Raw genomic sequence first — 18014 nt, 5'->3', positions numbered from 1 at the left:
GAGGTGTACAAGGCACCACCCAACCGCCTTAGGGACTCCACTCCAGTTTTGTGTAGGGTTCACTTCTTAGCCTTTTCTTTTCCCCAATATATTGCCCACATAGGGAGCTTAGGGTGGGATAGGAGCGTCTCCACCCCCATCGTTCTGCCCGGACACTGAGGTCCAGCTCCGAGGGCCTTCTGGTGGTTGCCTCCCTGTGAGAAGTGAAGTTACAGGGAACCAGGCACAGGGCCTTCTCGGTGGTGGCACCCGCCCTGTGGAACGCCCTCCCATCAGATGTCAAGGAAATAAACAACTACCTGACTTTTAGAAGACATCTGAAGGCAGCCCTGTTCAGGGAAGCTTCTGATGTTTGATGCTTTATTGTATTTTTAATATTTTGTTGGAAGCCGCCCAGAGTGGCTGGGGAGACCCAGCCAGATGGGCAGGGTATAAATAAATAAATAAAATAATAATAATAATAATAATAATAATAATAATAATAATAATAATTTCAGATATTTCTTTCTCCTAGATGGGCTCTCCTCCCAGGTGGATGTGCCCCCCCTGCCCCACCCACTTCCCTTTACAGAACATGCAGAAACTGCCTTCTTGACCACTGGACCCCCTCTTGGTCTTGTCCGCTCCATCTGCTGGAGCCTGTCTTCAATCCTTTATTACTGCGCTTTGCTTTAACCTAGGTCAAGCTAGGATTATAATATGTCAGAATTTTTGGGGTTCTTCCCTTGTTTGAATTTGGTCATCTAAAGTTTATGATTTTTCTATTTCCTTCTGAGGAAATGGAATAGTTCAGTGGAACGAGCTTTGTAGCCGGCATCCCGTTAAGGCTTTGTTCTATTTTAGGTTTTTCTAATAAGCTTTTTGATTTTTATTATTTAGTTGATTTCCACAAGACAATATTTATAGTCGATTACTTCTCGTTTCAGGGATTTTCAAGGTACAGTGGTACCTCGGGTTAAGTACTTAATTAGTTCCGGAGGTCCGTTCTTAACCTGAAACTGTTCTTAACCTGAAGCACCACTTAGCTAATGGGGCCTCCTGCTGCCGCTGTGCTGCCGGAGCACAATTTCTGTTCTCATCCTGAAGCAAAGTTCTTAACCTGAAGCACTATTTCTGGGTAAGCGGAGTCTGTAACCTGAAGCGTCTGTAACCTGAAGCGTCTGTAACCCGGGGTACCACTGTATTTCATTTGTTTTGTTCAATTTCTCAGTTCTGTGACTGTCTTTTTTCTATTGGTTTCCTGGGGTGTGGCCTCTGTCGCCTGCCGACAGCCTCTGGGAGCCGCAGGTAAGAGTTGAGCGCAGCGAGGGGCTCCGAGGTGGACCAACAACCCCAGAAGGAGCAAGGTGTGTCCCCCACGAGAGGTCCCAGCCCTCCCCTAACCCCCTCCCCACACATCTTGCTTCCTACCCTTCGTCAATCAAGCAAGGGACACATCATCTCATCGTCTACACAGCCATGGTTTATTCATAATAACACACCAGCTTGAATTGCATCACCCGCCCTCCGTGGCTTCCATGGAACAGGCCATTGGACCTGCTCCCACCCAGTGGCAAATATCCCGTGTGGCGTGCAAGCAAGCATCCTTTTCTCAGGAGCCGCTGGGAAAACCTACCTACTGGCCGGGATACTGCTTCACCTTGCTGCCCCCTCCCTGCCCCGCCATTGCAGCTGTGCCCACAGCCGGCCCAGAGTGCCACCTGCAACCCCTTGGCCCATCGCTCCGTCTTCTCAGAGATCCCTTTGGCGTGGCAACTTTGGGTGCACAGTCTCCAGCACCAGACCCACGGCAGAGACCCCTGGGCTGGCGAAGAGGGAGAAGCACGCTCTCTCCATTTAGCATGCCCTTCCCACGGGCAGCGCCAGGGCATGCCCGCTTCCTATTCTGCCACCTGTTCCTGTCCTGCCTTTGCAGAAGAACAGCCCCTGCTGGCCTCGGAGCCACCGCCTTTCGGAGCCTCGCCCACGCCGTGGTTCCCTCGGCCACATCACCACAGGCTTTCCTCGCGTCCAGTCCCTGGGCATCTCGAGCCGACGGATCTAGTAGTGCCCTCGCAGCCTGTCCATGAAACTGGGCTTGGCCGTTCGCTCCCTCGCCTGGTGGCGCTTTGGGGGCCCCTCTGGCACTGCCCGGGGCCTGGGCTCCTCACACGGCATCTGCTCCTCTTCCTTGGCATGGGACTTCCTTGCCTTGGTGCCGCTGGCCTGGTGGTGGCCTCGCCTGGCGTTCCCACGCGCCTTGCTTGCCCTTGCCCGCTTCTCCAGCTCCCTCTGCCGGGCCGACAGGTACGCCTTCTCCCTCTCCACGATCTTGGCCTCCCTCAGCGAACGACGTTCGAAAGCCTCCACGATCCGGGGGATCCGGTTCTCCGCCTGCAGCTGCACGGCCACCTCCTCGGCGGAGGGGTCCGGCTTTTTCTTGCCGGAGACCAGCGTGGCGCGGGGCCTCTGCTGCTCGCAGAAGAGGCAGGAGCACGTGGCGGGAGAGGTGCTGGCATCGTCGCAGGTGTGGAGCCCGGAAGCCTGCAGGAGTGGAAAAAGACAGTCAGAGACTCAAGAAATTACCCAGAACAAAAGAAATTACCCTGAAAATCCCTGAAATGTGAAGTAATCGACTACAGAATAACAAAAATCAAAAAATAAACTAGAATTAAACAAAGACTTAACGAGGTGCCGGCTACAAAACTCGTTTCACTGAACCTATCATGTTTCCTCAGAAGGAAATAAAGAAATTATAAGATTTGAAGTGATATCAAACAAGCTCAAGAGCTCCTCGAGTTTCCAAAGAAGGTATGAAAACCTCAGTGACAAGTTTTAAACATAGCCCTATTTAAGAGAATCAAGCAGCAGTGATAAGAAATTGAGGTTTTAAAGTTTCAAACAAACTCAAAAAACAGGGCAGAAACTCAGACAAGTTTTAAACATAGCCCTATTAAGAAACTGAGGTTTTAAGTTTCAAACACTCAAAAACAGGGCTGAAGCGCTCCTGACTGCTGATGTTAAAGAATGATTTTTGTGATTCTATAGTCGATTACTTCTCGTTTCAGGGATTTTCACAGTAATTTCTTTTGTTCTGTGGAGGAGGGGAAAGGCAGAAGGGCAGGAAGCGGAGGCTCAGTGAGTTTAGGGTATGGTTACCAGATTTTTTTCAGTGAATCCGGCAACATATATTTTTTTTCTTTTTAAGCTGAGTAGCAACAGGGAGTCAGTAGTGGGGATGGCAAGGCAAAAGACCCTGGGCCCAAGCACACATGCATATTGTATAAAAGTGCAAAGCTCTTCTTTTGCACCCTGTGAAACATAAATGTGCAGTTTTTAAAAAACTGGGCAACAGTCACCTGCCCATGACTCCTCTGATCTCCTGACCCATTCCTCATTATGACTGATCGGGGGAGGCTTGGGAGTCACAGGGTTTCCCAGTTTTTAAAGAATTGCACATTTATGTTTCACAGGGTGCGAAAGAAGGGCTTTGCACCTTGCCTGGCAGAGAAACCACATGCCTTGTGCCCCTCCTGGGCAACGCCCGCCCGCCAGTGACTCCCAAGCCTCCCCTGATCTGTCAAAACAAAGAGGGAAGGGGGCAGGAGATCTGTACTGTTGGACATCCCTGGTTCCCCTTTGGCAGTGGCGACGGCAGCGGGCACCTCCTAAAGCCAGCCAGAGCCAACTGCGCTACCAAGCTGGCTCTGGGCTGCTGAGGCTGCCGCTGCCACATTTCCTGGGGACAGATTTGCAAATCCGGGGACATTCCGGGGATGGAATTTGTCCGGGGACAGATTTGCAAATCCTGATTCGGCAGCCTCTTATGGGAGTTGTTTGTAGTCCAACTATATCTGGGGAAGCCCCATAGCATCTGCCCTGGGGAACACCCTCCCTTCAGATGTAAAGGAGATAAACAACTCTTTGACTTTTGGAAGACATCTGTACAGAAGTTTTTAATGTGTGATTAATAATAATAAATAATAATAATAATAATAATAATAATAATAATAATAATAATAATTTGTACCCCGCCCATCTGGCTTGGGTTTCCCCAGCCACTCTGGGCAGCTTCCAGCAAAGATTAAAAATACATTAAAATGTCACACATTCAAAACTTCCCTGAACAGGGCTGCCTTCAGATGTCTTCTAAAAGTCTGGTAGTTGTATTTCTCTTTGACATCTGGTGGGAGGGTGTTCCACAGGGCAGGTGCCACCACCGAGAAGGCCCTCTGCCTGGTTCCACATAGCTTAGCTTCTCGCAGTGAGGGAACCGCCAGAAGACCCTCGGCACTGGACCTCAGTGTCCGGGCAGAACGATGGAGGTGGAGACACTCCTTCAGGTATACTGGACCGAGGCCGTTTAGGGCTTTAAAGGTCAGCACCAACGCTTTGAATTGTGCTTGGAAACGTACTGGGAGCCAATGTAGGTCTTTTAGGACCGGTGTTATGTGGTCTCGGCGGCCGCTCCCAGTCCCCAGTCTAGCTGCCGCATTCTGGATTAGTTGTAGTTTCCGGGTCACCTTCAAAGGTAGCCCCACGTAGAGCGTATTGCAGTAGTCCAAGTGAGTGATAACCAGAGCATGCACCACTCTGGTGAGACAGACAGCGGGCAGGGAGGGTCTCATCCTGCATACCAGATGGAGCTGGTAGATGTTGAACTGTGGTCTTAATACTTTGCTGGAAGTTGCCCAGAGTGTCCGGGGCAGCCCAGTCAGATGGGCGGCATATAAATAATAAAATTATTATTATTATTATTATTATTATTATTATTATTATTATTATTATTATTATTATTATTCCCCAACCCCTCCCTCTGCCCCCTCACCTGGTGAGTGGGGTCCTCTTCTTGATGGCTCTTCATTCTGTGCCTGATGTCAGCTGTGGGGTCCAGACTTGGACAGCCTCCTGCCTCACCCCAAGAATCCCTTTCCTTCTGATCCAGTGATCCGTACGCAGGTGGCCACCCCAGAGTGCCTGGGCTACCCCGATGCCCAGCCCCACGCCCCTGTTGCCTTGGGTGGGACGGAGGGTCTTCGGCCGGCGTCTCCTCCAGCCACTGCTGAACTTTCAAAAACCGGTCTGGCACCTGCCGCCGGCAAGGAGGCCCCGTCCTTTCCCTCTGGCGGGGGGCACTCAAACCCGCTCTCTCCTTGCCTTCTGGCAGACTCCAGCCGCTCTCCTGGAGCGTCTCCATGCCCGCTGGCGTGTCCCTGTTAAACGCTTGGCAGGCCGTGCAGCTCTGGACGTGGCTGATTCTGCAGCGAGGAAGGATCCGTGCCGAGCTGCTGACGGCCGTGGAGGGCCTGCTGCTCTCCTGCCGCCAATAGATGCGCTCCGGCGCCCCGCCTTTGCCAGTGAGACAGTGCCGGAGGGGCCGAGGACATGGGTGGCAGCCGTGGGGATGGGTGGCATCTCCTCTTCCTTGGGTTGCGCGGCTGTGATCCTGCCTCCTGCAGTTTCGCTCGGGGCCGGCGTGTTCCTTCCTGGGGTCCCTCCAGGGGTCTGTGGGGTCTTCCTGAGGGGTTCCCAGGTCGCCACAGCGGTCGGACAGGCGGGCTTTCAGCTTCTGGGAGAAGAAAGTGTCCAGCTTCTCTGCAGCATTGCGGTTGAACAGGGATGCCCTCTCTATACCCAGGCTGGGCGAAGATCGCACGTGCGGGCACATCGGCGGCTGATGCCCCTCGGGATCCTTCGGGCGGTTCCGCACCGGATCCTTACAACCCCGGAGGTGGCTTTGGCAATCAGCGTGATCCGTCCTTCTGGGCGGGTTCGGCTTTCCGAGGCTGCATTCTCGGATGGATCTAGAGAGCTCTAAAGAGAAGTGAAACCGGGAAGACTCAGTGAAAAAGTGTCTCCGATTCATGGCCTCCTAGTACATCTTCTTTCCACAACTGGGAGTCCTCCAGATGTTTTAGACTACAATACCCATCAGCCTCAGCCTGCACAGCTTGGTGGGAGTTGTACAGTCATAGGTAAAGGTAAATGGACCCCTGACCCTTAGGTCCAGTCGTGGCCGAATCTGGGATTGCGGCGCTCATCTCGCTTTACTGGCCGAGGGAGCCGGCGTACAGCTTCCAGGTCATGTGGCCAGCATGACTAAGCCGCTTCTGGAGAACCAGAGCAGCGCATGGAAATGCCGTTTACCTTCCTGCCGGAGCGGTACCTATTTAGCTACTTGCACTTTGATGTGCTTTCAAACTGCTAGGTTGGCAGGAGCAGGGACCGAGCAACGGGAGCTCACCCTGTCGTGGGGATTCGAACCGCCGACCTTCTGATTGGCAAGTCCTAGGCTCTGTGGTTTAACCCACAGCGCCACCCGCATCCCTGTACAGTCATACCTCGGGATAAATATGCTTCAGGATAGGTATTTTCGTGTTGCGCTCCACGGCGACCTGGAAGTAATGGAGCGTGTTACTTCCGGGTTTCGCCACTTGCGCATGCACAGACGGTCAAAATGACATTATGCGTATGCGCGGAAGTGGCAAAACGCAGGTACGTCTTACGTTCTATTCAGGATGTGAAAGGGGCTCTGGAACGGATCCTGTTCGCAGCCCGAGGTACCACTGTAGCCCCTCCCAAGCATCTGGAAGGCATTAGGGCGGTAGAAAACTAAGTGACAGAAGGAGCCAGCAATAAATCACACTGTGCACGTTGGAGTTAACCCTTTCTTAGAAAGAACACGACCTGCACAGACTTGGTGGCGTGTCAGGCCTGAGGAGCACAGCTGCTCATCCCAGGTCGGTCTTGCCCTATGGACCGGTTTCTGAGACCAAAGGTCCCTACCTCCATAGCTGTCAACTTTCCCCCTTTTTAAGGGAAATTCCCTTATTCCGAATAGGATTCCCCACAAGAAAAGGGAAAAGTTGACAGCTCTGCCCTACCTCCCCAGGGCTTTTTCCAAGCAATTGGAGACTGCGCCTGCATGGTTCCGCCCACTTCATGCCACTTCTGGTTCTGGGAGACAAGGTTGGAGGGGAGCTTGTCGCAGCAGGACACCCATGATTCTTCACCAGCCTGACTCATCTCGGCCTCTTGACCTCCCTCCTCTCCGGCTTCAGCTTCTGCCTCTGAATCTGGACTGCTCTCTGCCACAAACTCTCCCTTCTCACCACGTTTCTGACACCTCCTCCTTCTAGTCTTCTCCCCCTTCTCCCTCTGACCACTCATGGTTCTACCACCACCACTCCCTGGGTTCTGAGCCTTCTTCCCTTTGGGGTTCCCCAGCTGGATCCTCTCCTCTTCCTCTGCATCTAACAAGTCCAAGACACACCACTTAGAATGGATGTCATGAATCCATTCCTTGTCTGAATCTGCCCTTTGGGGCTACTGGGAGCTATAATTCAAAATAAATGCAGCAAAGCCCAACAATTTGGGGCAGCAACTGCTTCTCCTTCCCAAGGTCCTTCCAGTTCATGTTTATGGCTTCCTGGTTTTCAATCTGAACTTAGCCTGATCTTTTATTTCCCTTCCTTCCCTCCCTCTCCGCTTTTATGAAGATTACCCGCTCCGGGATCCCACAGACAATTCTCCCATGGCCTCCTCGCTGGCCCAAATAGGACTATCTAATGCTATCTAATTAGACTACCTAATGCTTATTAGATGGATTTCCCCTAAATTGATTTCTGAACTTTGAATTTTATTGTTATTCATGTTTTTATACTGTGTTTTATGCTGCTTCTACAATTACGTGTTTTAAATTTGTTGTTAGCCGCCCTGAGGCCGGTTTTTGAACTGGGAAGGGCGGAGTAGGAATAATAATAATAATAATAATAATAATAATAATAATAATAATAATAATAATAAATTTATTTATACTCCGCCCATCTGGGAATGGGAATGTCATGGCATGGGGGAAAGTGGGTAGAGAACAGTTTTCCCCCCTCTCTTATGGCCTTAGAACTTGTGGAATTCCCATGAAGCTGAATGTTGGAAGATTCAAGACTGTTAACCTCTGGAACTCCCTGCCTCAGGAGGTACTGATGCCCACCAACCTAGATGGCTTTAAGAAGAGGATTGGACAAATTCCTGGAGGAGGAGAGGGCTATCGATGGTTGCTAGCCAGGACGCCTCTGCTCTGCTCCACAGTCAGAGGCAAACCACAGGAGGAGCGCGTTGCTCTTGTGTTCGAGTCCTGCTTGTGTGCTTCTCACAGGTATCTGCTTGGCCACTGTGAGAACGAGATGCCGGACTAGACGGGCCAAGCTCTTCTTGGGCTTACCAGAAATAATGGAGGCCGTCGAAATCTCACGATCTCCCCACGGCCTGCTGGCATTGTTGACGTAGTCGTGGTCAGTCTCCCAGTCGTCCTCCTCCTCCTCCGCGCCGTGAGAAAACCGCCTGGTCTGCTCCTGCCGCCTGTGGTCTCCGCTGCTCCTCCAGGCGTTAGGAGACCGGCCGGCCCAGGGACACCCGGTCTGGGCCATGAGGGAGGACCAAGAAGTCCTGGCCCTCGGCCACGAGGTCAAGGCTGGTTGCACCGAGAGCTGGGCGGACCGAGCATGGCCTCCGTCCCAGCCCAGGTTGGTAGAGTCTGTCCACTGTGATGTCAGTGCGCTGTCATGTGTGGTTCTTCTGCACAACACTCCGCCAGAGCTGCATTCTTTGGAGGGGGGTAGGCGCATGGTGGAAGGACCGCCGGAGTCCTCGGTCTTGTCAGCTGTGTGGCTTCGCCAAAGGGTGTTCGGGAGGGCATGAAATGGGAGCATCGAGGAGTTGGAAGAAGAACGGAAGGGCAGCCCAATCGTCCAACATCTCATTCTGCCCCTGTTCCCTTTCTGGCCACCTCTGGGTTGCAGCGATGTGTGTTTGCGAGGTTGCGCACATACTGTGGTACCTCTGGTTGCAAAAGGGATCCATTCTGGAGTCCCGTTTGCAACATGAGCAGAATGCAACCCGTGTCTGCGCATGGGCAGGTCGCGATTTGCCATGTGTGCTCATGCGCGTGACGTCATTTTGCACGTCTGCGCATGAGCAAGCGTTGAAACCCGGAAGTAACCCTTTCCGGTACTTCCAGGTCGCCGCGGGATGCAACCAGAAAAAACGTATCATGAAGCAAACGCAACACGAGACATGACTGTAGTTGCATGCAAACTTCCATCGTGCATCCTTTTCCATGTTGCACCTTTCCCCTAAGGACTCCTCTGCGTGGGAATGTTAAGGATAGTAGGAAAGGATGTATTAAATAAGTCTTATCCTTCCTTCACTCACGCTAGGAAGTGATGTAGCAGAGTAGATTCCCCTCAATATAGCTGGAAGCTAGTTTGCAGATTCGTTTGAACCTCTTTGTTGTTGTTTAGTCATTTAGTCGTGTCCGCCTCTTCGTGACCCCCTGGACCAGAGCACGCCAGGCACTCCTGTCTTCCACTGCCTCCTGCAGTTTGGTCAAACTCATGTTTGTAGCTTCGAGAACATTGTCCAACCATCTCATCCTCTGTTGTCCCCTTCTCCTTGTGCCCTCCATCTTTCTCAACATCAGGGTCTTTTCCAGGGAGTCTTCTCTTCTGATGAGGTGGCCAAAGTCTTGGAGCCTCGGATTCAGGATCTGTCCTTCCAGTGAGCACTCAGGGCTGATTTCCTTCAGAATGGAGAGGTTGGATCTTCTTGCAGTCCATGGGACTCTCAAGAGTCTCCTCCAGCACCAGAATTCAAAAGCATCCATTCTTCGGCGACCAGCCTTCTTTATGGTCCAGCTCTCACTTCCATACATCACTACTGGGAAAACTATAGCGTTGACTATACGGACCTCTTAGTTAAGATAATTTTGCCCGGACACTGAGGTCCAGCTCTGAGGGCCTTCTGGCGGTTCCCTCGCTGCAAGAAGCCAAGTTACAGGGAATCAGGCAGAGGGCCTTCTTGGTGGTGGCGCCTGCCCTGTGGAACACCCTCCCACTAGATGTCAAAGAGAAAAACAACTACCAGATTTACACAAGACATCTGAAGGCAGCCCTGTTTAGGGAAGCTTTTAATGTTTGATGCATTACTGTATTTTAATATTTTGTTGGAAGCCGCCCAGAGTGGCTGGGGAAACCCAGCCAGATGGACTGGGTATAAATAATAAATTATTATTATTATTATTATTATTATTATTATTATTATTATTATTATTTCTATTATAAAGACTGAGATTTCTACCCAAAATATAAGGACAGTAGAGCCTAGAGCACAACATTTAAAGACGTCCAACAGCTCTTTATCCCATAGAAAGACATCAGTGCAACTCCCTGTTCCCTGTTCAAACGACACCAAATTAGATGAGGAATTTGGCGCCTCCGACATTTCTATGGCAACAACACCTAAAGAACTCTATGTTGCTGACAATCTGGAGATATCCAGCACCAACTCTACATCTGGACCTTTGCCTAATGTTCCAAAAACTTATCAGAATGATCAGCCTTCTCTACTCCTGGCGAGACAGGATGGACAGATCTTTTGAATTCGAATCTGGCTCTTTGTTGGCCAGTGATCCACATTTTATAACACATACCTCATTAATACTTCCACAGCCACAGATAGAACCAACAATCCTCCAATTAACTCAGGAGGGAGAGGGGGATTGACAGTTAATGAAACACCATGGGACTGTCCCCCCCGCTTTGGGTGCGGTTGGTTGGGTTTTATCTTCTAGGGATACTTACCCTGTCAGACCTCCACCTCTTCCCCATACCATTTTGACCCAGGAGTCCTGGCCCAAGAATGACTTGTTATTGAGGGGATGTTACCCATCTATTGGGCAGGCTAGTATGGGATCTGGGATTTCCACAATTGAAGGGCTAGGGAGGAATGGCGGTGGGGCTAGATATCTCTATCGACGAAGGGTTTCGAGATGCAGTGATCCTCGAACCCCTTCCAATCTACGCCCCATCCCAAGGGATGAGGGTAGGGAGAGCAAGGATTACCCACCTCCGTCATTGGTGCTGTGCAATGCCAGGTCCATGGGCAACAAAACCGCCACCATGCGTGACTTTTTTGTCTCGCAGGGGATTGACCTGGCTTGCGTGACGGAGACCTGGGTACAGGAAGGCGAAGTAGTCTCCCTACATGAGATAGCACCCCCAGGTTTCTCTGTCCTCCATCAATCGCGGACTGCGGGTCGGGGGGGAGGAGTAGCGTTGTTATTCCGAGAGGATTGCTCTTTCAGAGCTCTGCCATCCCCGGCGATCTCCGGCACTGAATGTGTTGGTCTCGTGTGGGGCACCAAGGAGAGCCTGGCTGTCTGGCTGGTGTACCGACCACCCAGCACACCTGCAGCCACCCTGTCAGACCTGCTGGAGGTGGTGGCGGGCTGGGCCTTGGAGTTCCCAAGCCTATTGGTTTTGGGAGACTTCAACGTCCATGCCGATGCCGCTCCCTCCTCACAGGCTCTGGACCTACTGACTTCCATGGCAACACTAGGGGTCTCCTAGTTTGTTTTGGGCCCCACTCATCAAGCAGGCCACACGCTGGATCTGATCTCTGGGGCTGGCATAGATGTGATCATGCTCCCCGCGGTGGAAGTGCCATGGTCTGATCACTACGCTTTGAAAGCCAAGATTGACTTCCCGCTCCTCCCCAGCTCGGGTGGCGAACCTATTTGGGCTCATCCGCGAAAACTGATGGATCCTGATAGATTCCGACAAGCCTTGCGGAACCCTGCTCCTCCTGGCGACTCATTAGATGACCTTGTTGAGGACTGGAATAACCAGCTCTTGGCAGCCATTGATGAGATCGCGCCTAAGCGCCCTCTGTGACCCCGCCGAAACCGGGCCCCTTGGTTTACTGAGGAGCTCCGGAAAATGAAGCGGGATCTCAGACGGCTAGAGCGAGTATGGCGATGGACTCGTGACGGAGCCTCAAGAACATCTTATAGGACGCTTATGAAAGCCTATGAGATGGCTATGAAAGCTGCTAAGAAATCTTACTTTGCAGCTTCCATTGCATCCGCTAGCTCTCGCCCGGCACAACTTTTTAGAATAATTAGGTCAATAACGTCCTTAGGAGGACAACCAAATTTAAGCACAAATTCGACCCACAGCTGTGAGGCATTTGCGAGCTTTTTTGTGGAGAAAGTCCTGTTGCTCCGCCGTGACCTCCCTGCCAATTTAGATACAGTGACTGAACTGGAGGCCCCTCGACTGACTTCAGGTCCAGTGTTGGACCATTTCGATCGGATACTCCCTACTGATGTGGATAGATTCCTCCAAGTTAGTAGGCCCACCACCTGCCTCCTTGATCCGTGCCCGTCTTGGCTGATTAGGGAGTGTCCAGATGTTACGCGGACCCCCCTGGTTGAAATTATCAATTTTTCCCTTGACACGGGGACATTCCCAGTGGAACTGAAGGAACTGAAGAGTGTGTCCACTCTTAAAGAAAACTTCATTAGATCCCTTAGACCTATCCAATTACCGCCCAGTTTCAAATCTTCCATACCTGGGTAAGGTAATTGAGAGAGCGGTTGCTGAACAGCTTGGTAGGTTTCTGGAGGAAACATCGGCATTAGATCCATTTCAGTCCGGTTTCCGTCCTGGTTTTGGGACGGAGACGGCTCTGGTTGCCCTAACAGATGATATCCGTAGACAACTGGATCGAGGCGGGTCAGGACTGCTGATCCTTTTAGATTTGTCAGAAGCCTTTGACATGGTCGATCATGATCTTCTGGACCACCGCCTTGCAGACGTGGGGATACAGGGCATAGCCCGTAACTGGCTGTGCTCTTTTATCTCTGGTCGGGGACAGAGGGTGGCACTAGGGAGGGAAATGTTGTCGCGCCACTCCTTGGTGTGTGGAGTGCCGCAGGGCGCAATTCTCTCCCCGATGCTTTTTAACATCTTTATGCGCCCCCTTGCCAAGATTATCCGGAGCTTTGGGCTGGGCTGTCACCAATATGCTGATGACACTCAGCTCTATCTGCTGATGGATGGCCACACCAACTCGGCCCCGAACACACTGACCAGATGCTTGGAAGCTGTGGCTGGATGGTTTCATGGGAGCCGATTGAAACTAAATCCTTCGAAGACAGAGGTCCTATGGCTGGGTTGGGATGGCATGGGGATGAGGGACCAACTCCCTTCTCTTGCGGGGGCCCAATTAGTGCCATTGCCTTCCGTTAAGAGTTTGGGTGTAATCCTTGACGCCTCCCTTTCCATGGAGGCACAAGTTACAGCAACAGCCAAGGCGACATTTTTCCACCTTCGCCGCATCAAGCAGTTGGTCCCTAACCTTTCCCGCCCCGACCTGGCCACAGTGATCCATGTGACGGTCATCTCCAGGCTTGACTACTGTAATTCGCTCTACGCGGGGCTGCCCTTGAAGCTGTCCCAGAAACTCCAGCGGGTGCAGAATGCTGCAGCGAGGCTCCTCACGGGGTCTCTGCCATGGAAGCATATTCACCCAGTGCTTTTCAAGCTGCACTGGCTCCCGGTGGAGTACAGGGTCAGATTTAAGGTGCTGCTTTTGACCTTTAAAGCCCTTCAGGGCCTAGGACCCTCGTACCTACGGGACCGCCTCTCCCGGTATGCCCCACAGAGAGCCTCAAGGTCCATAAATAACAACACCCTAGTGGTCCCAGGCCCTAAGGAAGTTAGATTGGCTTCAACCAGAGGCAGGGCCTTTTCACCTCTGGCCCCGGCCTGGTGGAACGCTCTGCCTCGTGAGACCAGGGCCCTGCAGGATCTGATTTCTTTCCGCAGGGCCTGTAAGACAGAGTTGTTCCGCCTGGCCTTTGGCTTGGAGCCAATTTGATTCCCTCCCTCCCTCTCTTTCTTTTTTCTTTTCCTTCTCCTCCTGCGATGAGGCTACATTTTAATATTTTAATGTTCCATTATTTTAATGTTGTATTTTATTTTTGTTTTTAAGTTGTAATTATTCTTCTTGTTTTTATTATTGCTTGTAAGCCACTCTGAGCCCGGCCTTGGCTGGGGAGGGCGGGGTATAAATAAAAAAGTATTACTACTACTACTACTACTACTATTATTATTATTATTATTATTATTATTATTATTATTATTATTTCCTGGTGCCCCTTCTAATCCCTCTTAAAAGAATAAAGACACAAGAGTCTTTCTGAGTGAAGCAACAAAAAGTTTGCTAACGTCAGTTCACGATTTGAGCCCTGAAAGGCAGGCTTGCCTTAATAGTTACACGACAAAGTCTGAGTCTCATATGGAGGCTGAACACATGTGCTGCTGGCTTAGAGCCAGCAGACAGCAAAATTTACATTAATGGAACAAAATGGCTGCAGGAGAGCAGCATGGCAGCAAAAGAGAGAAGACAACACTGCAACAAGACAACTTGAAGACTGATCAAGAAGGCTGAGAAAATGGCCGCATGACTCAGTTGTTTTATGGAGTCAGCCAGAGCCAGGCGCATCTCCCAGGTCACATGCAGGGCAAGGATGCTCCAGACCAGCGGAAAAGGAAGTTACATTGACGGGATGTCCCCCTGACTGTGCCCATTCTAGGGAAATGAGGAATGTTGCATTTGACTGTACCGATGGATTACATCCCACACTAGGGATGCAGGTGGCGCTGTGGTCTAAACCACTGAGGCTCTTGGGCTTGCCGATCAGAAGGTCGGCGGTTCGAATCCCCGCGATGGGGTGAGCTCCCGTTGCTCGGTCCCTGCTCCTGCCAACCTAGCAGTTCGAAAGCACGTCAAAGTGCAAGTAGATAAATAGGTACCACTCCAGCGGAAGGTAAATGGCGTTTCTGTGCGCTCTGGTTTCCGTCACGGTGTTCTGTTGTGCCAGAAGCGGTTTAGTCCTGCTGGCCACATGACCTGGAAAGCTGTTTGTGGACAAACGCCGGCTCCCTCGGCCTGAAACCGAGATGAGCGCTGAAACCCCATAGTCGCCTTTGACTGGACTGAACCGTCCAGGGGTCCTTTACCTTTTACCATTTTACATCCCACGCTCTAGAGATGCTGCAGGACCAAGTCAGAAATAATAAATAGTAATAAATTTATATCCCGCCCTTCCCGGTTCAGAAAACCGGGCTCAGGGCAGCTAACAACAAATTTAAAACACTTAATTGATGCAACAAAAAACAGCATAAAATACAGTATAAAACATGAATAACAATAAATTCAGAATCCCAATATCCATGCAATAAACATTAGATAGATGATCACCAGGGCTAGCTGGCTGAATTAGTCCTACTTGGGCCAGTGAGGAGACCAAGGGAGAATTAGCTGTGGGGTCTCAGGGCAGGTGATCTTCATAAAAAGGGGAGGGGGAGGGAAGGAAGGGGAATAAAAGATCAGGCTGAATTCAAATTAAAGGCCAGGCGGAATAGCTCTGTCTTACAGGCACTGTGGAAGGAGGTTAAATCCTGCAGGGCCCTGGTCTCATGGGACAGAGCATTCCACCAGGTCGGAGCCACCACTGAGAAGGCCCTGGCTCTGGGGGAGGATAATCTGGCTTCCTTAGGGCCAAGGACCTCTGAACTATGGTTATTCATGGACCTTAAGGTCCTCTGGGGGCAGACCAGGAGAGGCGGTCCCATAAATGAGAATGTTTCGCTAAGTGGACCATTGCTCTCTGTCTCCTTTCAGGAAGAGATTGGCATCAGGATAGGGACGCGGGTGGCACTGTGGTCTAAACCACAGAGCCTAGGACTTGCCAATCAGAAGGTCGTTGGTTCGAATCCCTGCGACGGGGTGAGCTCCCATTGCTCGGTCCCTGCTCCTGCCAACCTAGCAGTTCGAAAGCATGTCAAAGTGCAAGTAGATAAATAGGTACCGCTCCAGTGGGAAGGTAAACGGCATTTCTGTGTGCTGCTCTGGTTCGCCAGAGGCGGCTCAGTCATGCTGGCCACATGACCTGGAAGCTGTACGCCGGCTCCCTCGGCCAATAGAGCGAGATGAGCGCAGCAACCCCAAAGTCGGCCATGACTGGACCTAACAGTCAGGGGTCCCTTTACCTTTACCTGGCATCAGGATCTGGCCCATCTAGCAGGGGAAGGAGAGAATAGCCCTATATTCCTAAAGACAGGGAAGGAAAACATTTGAGTGTGCTGCAGCCGTTCCTTGGTTTTGGAGGAACGTTGAGTTCCAAGGGGAAACAAAAGGATTGCCTCCTTGCCAGATTAGACCCAAAGCTCATCTAGTCCGTTCCTTTTCGCTCTGTGGGGTGGTGGGGGATGTTTCTGGAAATGCCCCTTTACTGTGCCCCAGGACCCTTTGGGCTAACCAGAATGGGTTTCCGCTAAAGCATAAGCCTGCCCTCAAAGGGGTGTTCCTAGTGTTGGACTGCATTGCAGTTCTGGGCCTTTCTGATTGTAAGCTCCTTGGAGCAGAGACCTTGCAGAGCACCCCTCCAAATAACAAGAGCAGTAAAAGTGCAGGGAGAATTGTGCCAGCTCACATCTACTCAGGCTCTCCAGGAAGAACAGCAGTACTTCTCTGTTTGGGTCACAGCCTGCTCTAGAACCGGCACAGAGTGGTTTCCGATAATCTATGTTTACCCTTGAAATACATTTATGATGTTTGGTATCAGGGCCGGCCCACCCATGTGGCAAGGTCAGGCGGCTGCCTCAGGCGGCAAGGTCCACCGGGACAGCAGATCCCAATGTCAATCTTTCTTGCCTCCTTGTTCCTGCTGTTGATCTTCCCTCGCCCCTTCTTCCCTGGAGGGGAGGGAATACTATTTTGGGGTCCGCCTCAGGTTCCAAAATGTCTTTGGCTGGCACTGTTTGGTGTAAGTCAAGTCTTAATAATAATAATAATAATAATAATAATAATAATAATAATATGGATCAATGGCAGTACTATATACATTATTATTATTATTATCATTATCATTATTATTATTTTGTATACAGTACTACCATTGATCCAAAGATCGCAGACCGGTTCACAACATAAAGCCCTAAGGGTGTTTAAAATTGTGTACGCTTGGAAAACGTTGGTAGCATTAAGATAAATTCAACGGTGTAAATAAGTTTTGATGGATGTAATAATGGAATACGGAACGGTTTGGTTTGTATAAAATATGCAGGGATTTATGTTGTGCAAAACGAACCAAGGAAGGATTGGAAGGGAAGTCACTGATATTTTAAGGTTGTTTAAATGAATATTCTAAATTGTAAAACAGGAAAAAATGAATAGAAATATATTTTTTTTAAAAGGATGTTAAAAAATTGCAAGATGGAAAGGCAGGGCGACGAAAGAAGAATGGCAGACAAAATTAATGGACTACGCAGAACTGGATAAAACGACAGGAAGGATTTGAAACCTGCGGGACCAGAGACAAACAGAAGATTGGAAGAAATATATGAACTATTTGAAGAGCAACTGTAATCAACAAATTACGCTAGTAGGACTACAAGAAGTCTTGTAAGGAGAAATATATGAAATATTGCAAAGAAGAGAAAGATTATTTATGAGATTTAAAAGTAATAGTGAAAGTAAGAAATGTACATTAAGTGAAAAGATTGGGAAATTTTCAGATGTGATTGATGGAAGTCAAAAAATTAGTATAAGATATAAAAGTATGTTTAATAATTGTTGGAAATGATATGTTAAAAAAATTATAAAAAATATTTTTTTAAAAAGATAGGAAGGCAGGGAGAGCCCCCCCTTTGTCACCCAGACAAGGCAACTTCTGGAGCACCCCCACTTGCAGGGTAGAGTGTTTTGGGTGGGAATAGTCTCCCAGTCTAGCCAACCTCATAGGGTTATTGTGGGAATAAAATGAGGAGGAAGAGAACCATGCAGGCCACCTTGAGATCGTTGGAGGAAAAGATACTATACACATGTAATCAATCAATCAATCAGTCAGTCAATTAACAAATAAAGCTGCCTTACTGAATGGGGGTGGGAAGGGCGTTGTCCAGCCTTCCTGCCTTCTGACCCCCTGGAAGATCTTCTTATTTGTGGGCAAACAACCACAAAGGATCAGGTAGGTATCCGTGTTGGTCTGACGCAGTCGAATAATAATAATAATAATAATAATAATAATAATAATAATAATAATAATAATTGTCCAGTAGCACCTTATAGACCAACTAAGTATGTTCTGGTATAAGCTTTCATGTGCATGCACAATGGGCAATTTTTTA

At 50.0% G+C, this 18014-nt stretch overlaps 1 protein-coding gene across 1 annotated transcript; it reads right to left on the bottom strand.

Moving 5' to 3' along the window:
- Positions 1-1488: 1488 nt before the first annotated feature.
- Positions 1489-8542, bottom strand: LOC128417266 (uncharacterized). Its single transcript, XM_053395691.1, has 3 exons — positions 8201-8542; positions 4808-5793; positions 1489-2523 (listed from the first exon to the last, which is right to left on the bottom strand). The coding sequence occupies exons 1-3, from the start codon at positions 8403-8405 to the stop codon at positions 2041-2043; spliced, it is 1674 nt and encodes a 557-aa protein (XP_053251666.1). The 5' UTR covers positions 8406-8542; the 3' UTR covers positions 1489-2040.
- Positions 8543-18014: the final 9472 nt, after the last annotated feature.

This window comes from Podarcis raffonei, chromosome 7 (genome assembly GCF_027172205.1).
Source record: "Podarcis raffonei isolate rPodRaf1 chromosome 7, rPodRaf1.pri, whole genome shotgun sequence".
Lineage (NCBI taxonomy): Eukaryota > Metazoa > Chordata > Lepidosauria > Squamata > Lacertidae > Podarcis > Podarcis raffonei.
The sequence above is the reverse complement of the archived record's forward strand: the minus strand, read 5'-3'. Positions and strand labels throughout refer to the sequence as shown.

Excerpts from the sequence above, each read along its gene's own strand:
- LOC128417266 (XM_053395691.1), bottom strand. The coding sequence starts at position 8,405 with ATGGCCCAGACCGGGTGTCCCTGGGCCGGCCGGTCTCCTAACGCCTGG. Across the intron at positions 5,794-8,200 it reads GACGGCCTCCATTATTTCTG|AGCTCTCTAGATCCATCCGA; the intron begins GTAAGCCCAAGA and ends ACTTCTCTTTAG. Across the intron at positions 2,524-4,807 it reads AAGAGGACCCCACTCACCAG|GCTTCCGGGCTCCACACCTG; the intron begins GTGAGGGGGCAG and ends CCACTCCTGCAG.